Genomic DNA, 9,301 nt, shown 5'->3' with positions numbered 1-9,301 from the left:
AAAACCCTAACGAAATGGAATTAAATACATGATAAGTATCAGGTTACTGGATAATAAGAAAGTGTGATTATCCTAGTAGAACTCTAAGTAATTGAAAATAGATATGTACTAACAATGATTTCATTTGAACCTACAAGTCGGTCATCAATGAAGTTATAAATTTAGCACTGTGATTTAGTAAAGAGCGAATTTAGTTTTGACATGGAAAATAATGTAAATTTAAATTTAACATTTACGAGACGATGCAATTTCAAATCTCATTAATAGAAAATGAGTTTGTTTTTTTTTTGTTATTTACATGAAAATCATATCTGATTATAAAATTACAATTAAATCATATTACAAAACTTAATTCTAAATATGTCATTATTTTTTATATATCACAAATAACATATGATTTTATATCCTAATTTATAAATTTTAGATCTCAGTGGATAAATCTTAAGGGTTAATTACAAAAATGGGTCAAATGGGAGGCTCATTTACATATTTAACTCATTTACTCAACCTACTATCAAGGTTGTAAAAGACGCTAGGCGCTAGTCGGGCGGAGAGGGCCCTTACTGATTAATTGGTGATTAATCGGGATTAATCGGATTTGTATTTTTTATATTTATTTATTTTTTATTAAATAAAGTATTATATAAATATCATTAATATATGAATTATACTATGTAAAAATAATAATAGAAACTATTTAGAATAGAAAAACATACATATTTTAATACTATTTATATTAATGTCCTTAATAAAATAACAAATAGATCAATAAAATAATATTTATAACAAAATGTGTCAAAATAATATAAAATTAATATTCTTAAAAATAAATTTAATAGTTTAAGGTTTTTTTATTTTTTTGTTATTTAATATTTTTTAAAAAATTAAAAAAGTTGACATAAAATTTAATGACCAATTTTTTCAGAAAGACCGCCTAGGAGCCGCCTGGGACCGCCTAGAAGCCGTCTAGCCCCGCCTAGGCGGCCAAAAATCGGTCAACCGATTTATACCGCCCGATTAGTGAAAATCGGGACGGTGTTCTAAACATCCCCGCCTAGGCGGCCGCCTTGGCCGATTTTTAGAACACTGCCTACTACATATGTTGACTGATTTTGTGTGACTTTTCCATAATACCCTCAATATTTACGCGCATCTCATCCCCTCCCGTCTGACTTCGCAGATTCTATATTATGCGAAACCTGCGAAGCTAATGTTTGGGGTTTACTTGATGAATTTAATTAGCATATGCGAAGCCTGCGAAGCTAATGTTTGGTTTACTTGATGAATTTAATTAGCATATGCGAAGCCTGGATGTGTTTTGAAGCTAATTCGCGAAGTGGTATATAACAAAAAATGTCAAACAACAACGGATTCTAACATTAAAATCATAACATTATCAGAATTTACAACAAGATTGCCATAATAACAACATTAAAATCATAACATTATCAAAATTTACAACAAGATTGCCACAATAAACTCCTAACAAAGTGAACCTAACTAATCTGGTACCAATTTTGAAGCGGATGAGTAATTTCTCTCTCTACATGAAGTCCAGACCTTTTGGGATGAGAAATGGAAGTCCTGACCTTTTAGGATGGATGTGTCCTATGGTGCACACCAAGATTGGCACAATCTCTCCTAACCAACCATTTTAGGAGTGAATGTGCCAATCTTGAGGGAAATTCCTCCCTGTACAGGAAGGAAAGTCATCTCTACTGCAGTCCAATACGCCGCCTTCTAGAAAGGGATGTTATGTAATCAACCACCTTCAGAAAAAATTAATTGTGTTAGGCAGGGAAAAAGACGATTTTGGCTTCGCGAAATGAGGATTAGCGAAGCATGCGAATGCAAATGTGCAGGAAAAAGAGTGATTTTACTTCGCTAATCGATGTTTTTGCGAGGTATGCGAGGTCTGAAACGTGACGATCTACGTCGCATATCGATGCCTTCGCGAAGTCTGCGAGGGAAATCATGAACTTTTCTACCCACAGACTTCGTGAACTAATCGATTCACGAAAGTAGATCGTCACGTTTCAGGCTCTTTCTCTTCGCAGATCTTCGCGAAATCATCGACTACGCGAAGTGTATTCATGAAAAAATGCAGAAAAAACAACAGATACTTACATTTCTCGCGCCTTTCACCCTTAAAAGCGACAATAACAATATGATAAACTGGGGAAAACGATGGAAATAACGTAGAATAACCATTTCTTTGATGGTAATAAGAACAAAGAAACCAAGTAACGAGCAGGAACAGGAAGATGAAGAACCATGGCTTCGTTTTCTAGGATTAGGAAGTTGCAGAATCAAGAGATGAAGAGAGGAAAAAGAGAAATTCATTGTGATTTGGCGAAATGGTGCAGATTTCATGCAATTTAAAGGAAGATAGGAAGATCAAAAGTCTTCAAATCATTAATGGAGGAGCCAACTTTTTGCGTAACCAAGGAGAAGGGGGGGAGCGGCGTTCGCGTTGTGGGAAGGGGAAAGGTTATGGGTATTATGGGAAAGTCACACAAAATCAGTCTAGATATATAGTAGGTTGAGTAAATGGGTTAAATATGTAAATGGCCCTCTCATTTGACCTAGTTTTGTAATTAACCCTAAATCTTAATCCTTAAAAAATATATCTTAGATCCCTAATTCATAAAACATAATTCTTAAAATATATGAAAAACAATGATTTTCTTAGTTTGATATTATTTAAATTAGTATTGGACATAGAGTTGTTTTCAAATCTGAATTTCTGTGTAAATTTCTCTTTTTTTTCATTAATACTAAAGGTGTGATTTCCAACCTTATTGAGTAATTAAAATAGTGGAAATTAAGAGCATGAAAACATGAAATTGTCTATGAAAAAATTGAGTATTTTTTCATAAAAGAAAGGGTTAAGGTGCAAAAATACCCCTAACGTTTAGGGTCATGAGCAATTTTACCCTTAACGTTTAAAATGGTGCAATTTTACCCCTAACGTTGGAAGCCAATAGCAATTTTACCCCTAATATTGATAAATTGGGTCAATTTCAGACAGTATTATAAAACACATATATTTTTGTTCATTATTCTGCACCAATTGCATAACAATTCGTTCTAAAAAAAGGATTTCATGTTTTTTATAATTTAGTAATAGAATTTAAGATTAATATTTATAAATTCGGAGGATTTTTTGATTTTTTTTTTGTCTAATCTGTACAAAAAGACAGTATATTTTTTTTATTTTTTTCACATTCCAACAAATGTTTGTGATTTATTACTGATAAAATGACACACGTATGAAGTGTAGATAACAAGATTCATGACCGAGAAGACAGTTTGATGAATTATTTCTTAAATTGACCCAATTTATTAACGTTAGGGGTAAAATTGCTCTTAACTTCCAACGTTAGGGGTAAAATTGCACCATTTTAGATATTAGGGGTAAAATTGCTCCTGGCCCAAAACGCTAGGGGTATTTTTACACCTTAACCCTAAAAGAAATATTTTTTCGAAATAGCTATAAGTAGTTGTTTTTTTAATTTTAATTAAATACTTCTATAGTGAAAAATAAAAATAAAAGGTTATAAAAAAACAGAAACAAAAGTACATTAAAACATATTCAAAAGATGTATAATATTACCTTAGTAAAATAGTTACGATTTTGCATATGTAAAGAATACCGACAGAGACAATGGGGTTTGGGAGCCTTGACTCGTGACCGCTGGAATTACCTCTATCATAGATGTTTTTAGCTTCTATTTCCGGAAAATTAGGATTGAAGTATCAAGATAGCGTGAATTTTTATATATATATACACACATGTATAAAATTGAACCCCAAACATAGTAGTTTTGTATTGAGAAATTTACACAGAAATTCAGTTTTGAAAAGTTGTTTACAATTATATCAAGTACTAATTTAAATAATGTCAAACTAAGAAAATTATTGTTTTTCATATATTTTAAAAACTATGTTTTCTTTAATTTTTTTTTATGAATTAGGGGTCTAAAATATAACTTGGATTTGAAATTTATGAATTGAGGTCTAAAATTTATAAATTAGGATATAAAATTATACTTTATTTATTTATGATATGTAGAATAGAATGAAATATTAAGAATTAAGTTTTGTAATATGATTTAATTATAATTTTGTAATTAGATATGATTTTTGTAAATTGAACCAATAAAGACTTATATGGCCTAAGATCCATAATTCTCAATCAGCCAAGGCCCAAACTAGCGTTAAAATTGGGCCTAAGCATAACCCGTGAAAAGCATATCAGAGTTTCAGAAATAGAATCCGTCAAGTAAGAGGGGCTCTTTACATTAAATTCATAAATATAATAAAATTTATTGTTTAATGAATATTGATAATTTATTTAGTATAATATGAAAAGTATGAATCTTTATTCTAGGGAAAATTACACAGAAATTCACCTTTTAAAAACTATTTATAATTATGTCAAGTCATAATTTTGGATTATATCAAACTAGTAAAATCAGTACTTTTAATATATTTTAAGGATTAAAATTTATAAATTAGAAGTCTACAATATATTTTCTAAGGTTTATGATTTATGAATTGGAGTCTAGAAAATTTAAATTATAGTGTAAATCATACTAGAGAATAATGACATATTAAGAATTAAGTTTGGTGATATGAGTTAGTTGTAATTTTTTACTTAATTATGATATTCTTGTATTTTACCCTTTATTCTATAAGCCAGAGATCCAGACCATTAGAATACGTCACCGGTCCAAGCCAAGATGGGCCTCATTGCGAAAAAGGAGTAAATAGCTAAGCGCTAAGAAGCAGGGTGGAAATTCTTAAACCCTAGACCTCAAGTTTTCAAAGAGGAAGGAGGTAGTTCAGAATCAAATGTCCGAGAGGGAAGATATCGATATAGACGCACCAGAGGAGTTTACTTCAGAGCAGGTTCTAACTTTTATTTTCTTAGATTTTCTGGTTTTATGATTTCGGAGAACAGAGCTCTTATCGATGTTCTTTACTCGTCATGTTGCAGGCAGTAAAGCAAGATGAAAAGCTAAGAAAAGTTCAGAAAGAAAATAAAGCAAGGTGATTGTTTTTCTTTTTGGGTTTTGGTTAGTGTGATTATGAGGTTTTCCGGATTGCCCTTTGCAATGATGTTTGTTTGATTGCTCCTGAGCTTAGGGGTAGTGTTTCCATGAATAACACGATTTATGTTGGTAAAAGTATGAAATTTGATTTGAACTGTTTAGGTGATTGTGAAAGTTTGGATTAGCACTGTTAATTTTTGACACAGACAACAAATTTAACTACTTGACATGATCCATTTGACACAATTTTCATTTTGGCTGTATTTATGTCATATATATTGTAGACCAAAGAAACTTCCATCAATTTCATTCTCCTACAGTTTGAGTGTCGCCGTTCTCTGTCTCTCTGTCGTCACTACTGTCTATTTTCGCTACGAGTCGCTGCTCTCAATTGCAGTCACTACAATGTTCAGAAGAGTTGGGAGAGCTATGATTCCAACTTGTGCTTCTCCTTCAACCTCGAAATTTCAAATCTCACTTCAATTTTGGGAATCTAATTCCTACCCTGTTATAGCCAAAAATAAAAAATAAAAAATCAATCACTTCTTTTTCTTCTTAAGAACAAAGATTTAAACAACTTTACCTTAATAACTTGAAAATTGAATCAATTCCTCAAAACCTGCACAACTTCATTCTACATAACTTTTCCACTACTCGAAACCTATCCATTTTCTCATTCTATCATAAGCAGGCAATCTTTCTATGTCTTACCATTGGAGCTCCGCCGCCTCATCATCTGTCGATTGCCTTAAACTCCGTTGAAACACATTCTGTGCATTAAACATTTCTCTTACACTGGTAGAACCTGACACTTGATCGATGATATTTTTCTAGGGACCGTTCGTACGTTTTAAAATTGGATTTTTATAAATGAAAGAGATTGCTAACAGACGACGGAACTTGATCAGCTACCGATGTAATGGAGAACAGCAACAGTGGAGGTGGAATTGATCGGTGGAGGTGGAGTTCACCGGTTATGTTTTTTAATTTGGGCTTTATGAATTAAAGAAGAGAAATTATTTTAGTTAACAGGTGGCTTAATTTAGTGGTACACGTGTTTAATAATGTATGGAAGGTCTTTGAAGTGAGTTGGAAATCCCGGACCCCTATATAAAATCTCCGTGTATGTATCATGTCTAATATATATTTCAATTAACACTACAATGACACTACAACCAGTTTTGACAGCCCTAATTAGATGTTGGATATGCTGAAACCTTCACCAATCGTTTTTTCTTTCTAGTTTCGTTATCAAATTGGTATGGGCTTTATGACTGCAATTAGATATCTTTTCTCTACCCCTTTTTGGTGCTATTTGGGATGTTTTAGTTCATTGCTCATTTTTGCCAGTAAGATCTTCCTTGAGCATGGGATTATGTAGAAGATGCTAAAAGACATGACCATTTCTCTCTTTAATTTTATGTTATGATGTGAATAATACTAGAGAATGGAGAGAGATCTGTAGGTTTTCCTTTGACTTCCATGGCTCCATTGCCATGGCATATACTCTCTTTTGGTTTGTCCGCTTATACCGTCAATTGATTCTAGCTGCCACATGCCTCTGGTGGCTTGTGGCAACTACAGTTTGCTCCTTTTGCATAATTTCATTTGTATTAAATGTTAAATAGGAAAAATGAATATGATATTCTTATTTGTTATGAGGTATGCAGTGTACTTCAAATGATAGGAACAACTTGTAACTTTTTTTAGTGTTGCAACTGAACAAGGGGAACTTATTATCTTCTTTTGTAACGTTATATTGGGAAATATTTTCAAATAGAAGTTATTTTGAAGGATAAGTTAACGATGTAACAAACGAAGCCTTAGTTTTGCTTTCAAATACATAATCTAGTGTGATGCTTGTGTTTTATACCAATGTTTTCTTCTTCTGTGTAGGGTTGTTCGTGAGGCTAAAGAACGCCGCCGACAATGGGCACAGAAGAAAACGCTGCGACCATCTAAAGGAGATGAAAGTATACAAAATGTAGTAGAAACTGAAGCAGATCAGGAGTCTTTGGGTACTGGGGGGATGCTTCCACATGAAATTGTTGAACTGCTTGCAGCTCGCGAGAAGTAGGTGATCCTCCCTCTCTCACCCATGTTTGCACACACTTCACCTCGTACACTTATAATTGACATATGATCTTTAGAATAGAGGGTTTTAACCTAAAAGATTCTTCTGTCTGCAGAAAAATTTTCTTATCAGACTCAGAAGATGAGAAGGTCGAGTCAAGTTCTCTTCCAAGAAAGAAAAAGGCTAAAAGCTCAGGGTAAGGCATTGTAAAGAAAACATTTTGAGATTGACTTTGAAACATAATCATTATGGAAAAAAGAAGAATAAGTAGTTGATTTGTGATTTGCAGGATGGAGACTGTTATTTTGAAGGACATGTCTCTGCCACCGTGCTTACAGAAGTCATTGGATTTCTTAAAGAAGAAGATGCAGATTTCAAGATCATCTTCAGTTTTGAACAACTCTAACCAAGCACTTCGCCTTATCTCTTCTTCTGGCTTGTTAAGTAAATAAACGTTAAACACAACTAGTCCCTTTTGACACCGGGTGACACAAAATCAGTGACGAAGAAGAAATATTCATTGTCCTTAGTAGCTAACTGCAAACTATGCTGCCTTGGGTTTATTCTTGGTTGAGTTTGATTCCTTCAGATTTGTGGAAGCACAATTTTGTACGAGATAAATTATATTGAAATCCCTTATGGGTTGTTTCTTATCTTGAATTTGACAGTTCTTAATTCATTAAACAGTTACCTTGTCTACTGGAGTAATATATTTGATCAAAAGAGTATATCGCTTCATGATTGATGTTGAAGAAATAAATATATAGGAGTATATGGACAACCAACTTTTGTTTCTCGTTTAAATAATTGTACTTCTTTGAATAATTTGATCCACATGTCCCATGTCTTTTTATGATCCATCAAAAAAAACTTTTATTTCCTTTCCTCCTCCCTTAGGTAAAAGAAAAGATGAATGATTGATATGTAGAAGTGTCTAGAGCTTCTTTGAGTGCCTCATTTGCTATTAGATGGATATTGAAACACCCCTATTTGGAATTTCTGGATCTGTAAATGAACCTTTTCACCAGTTTTCATAGTCACTGGGGAAAAACAAATATTTTACATTTGCATATTTGTGTAGATTAATGGAGAATTAAGAAAGAACAACTCATTGATTATACATACATAGCCTAAAAAACAACCACTTGTTTTGAACAGATAGAACATTCAAAGCTGCTACATGCAATATAATAGTGGAAGCAGAACATAAATATATGTTTAGGGAGAGGAGAAGACATCTTCTGGGTCAGACCATCTCTGAGTCTGGTGGTCAGGTGATGATGGAGATGGAGATGAAGATGAACTGATGAGAAGAGAGTGAAAAACGTTTCGAAACTTGTTCAAGTTCTTATGGTGGCGAATGCGTTTGAGGACAACATGTTTGTCTAAAGATTGAGATGATTTCAAGTGAAGCTGGTCGCTTACTGCAGCACGAAGTAGCTGTTGGTCATGATCTTCTGGTTGCTCAGACATTGATTCAGGAATCAACAAACCCATTACTAAGAATATATCTTCTTCTTCTTCTTCTGTCAAATAAGGAAAAAAGAGTGGAACATGGTATATATAATAAAGAAGCTGGGGATGAGATGAGTTCAGTGGCTGGTTTTGATCCCAGAATCTGTGGGTTTCCCATTTTAGTACATGCATTTTTTAATTATTCTTTACTAGTAGTATCATATAATAATAATAAAATAATTCAACCTTAAACAATCAAACTCTGCCTATGGATTTTGATAGAATATTGTTGGATTCTTTTTATTAAATAATTAAACAACTACTGTAATATTTATTTTTTTCAAATATAATATTGTTGACATCTTAAGGTTCTAATTCAAGATTATTACAAGTAGTTAGCATCTCTAACTCCAATTACGGCTGTAAGCAAGGCATGAGCGATTAGGGCTGTAAACAATGCATGAGCGACTCGGTGTTCGGCTCGATAAAAGTTCGATCGCATTCAGCTCGAAAGCTCATGAACAATCTCAATTATAGGTTAATGAACAAACTCATGAGCTAGCTCAGTTATAATGCTCATGAATATGCTCGCAAGCAAGCTTGGTTCGATTATTTTTTTTAATAATAATATTTCTCATCGCAAGAAAGCTTGGTCCAATTATTTTTTTAATAATAATATTTTTATAAAGGGAAAAATGTAAAACAACACAGTTTT

The 9,301-nt window shown here is 32.8% G+C and overlaps 1 protein-coding gene across 1 annotated transcript; it reads left to right on the top strand.

Annotated features, from left to right (window-relative positions):
• Positions 1 to 4,754: 4,754 nt before the first annotated feature.
• LOC136231186 (uncharacterized) lies at positions 4,755 to 7,828 on the top strand. Its single transcript, XM_066020495.1, has 5 exons — positions 4,755 to 4,914; positions 5,003 to 5,055; positions 6,954 to 7,130; positions 7,247 to 7,327; positions 7,421 to 7,828. The coding sequence occupies exons 1-5, from the start codon at positions 4,858 to 4,860 to the stop codon at positions 7,581 to 7,583; spliced, it is 531 nt and encodes a 176-aa protein (XP_065876567.1). The 5' UTR covers positions 4,755 to 4,857; the 3' UTR covers positions 7,584 to 7,828.
• The last annotated feature ends 1,473 nt before the right edge of the window (positions 7,829 to 9,301 follow it).

This window comes from Euphorbia lathyris, chromosome 5 (assembly GCF_963576675.1).
Source record: "Euphorbia lathyris chromosome 5, ddEupLath1.1, whole genome shotgun sequence".
NCBI classification, from domain to species: domain Eukaryota; kingdom Viridiplantae; phylum Streptophyta; class Magnoliopsida; order Malpighiales; family Euphorbiaceae; genus Euphorbia; species Euphorbia lathyris.
This window is presented reverse-complemented; position numbering and strand designations above follow the sequence as displayed.

Coding starts and splice junctions, on each gene's coding strand:
- LOC136231186 (XM_066020495.1), top strand. CDS start 4,858: ATGTCCGAGAGGGAAGATATCGATATAGACGCACCAGAGGAGTTTACT. Junction 5,056..6,953: donor CAGAAAGAAAATAAAGCAAG/GTGATTGTTTTT, acceptor TCTTCTGTGTAG/GGTTGTTCGTGAGGCTAAAG. Junction 7,131..7,246: donor CTGCTTGCAGCTCGCGAGAA/GTAGGTGATCCT, acceptor TTCTGTCTGCAG/AAAAATTTTCTTATCAGACT.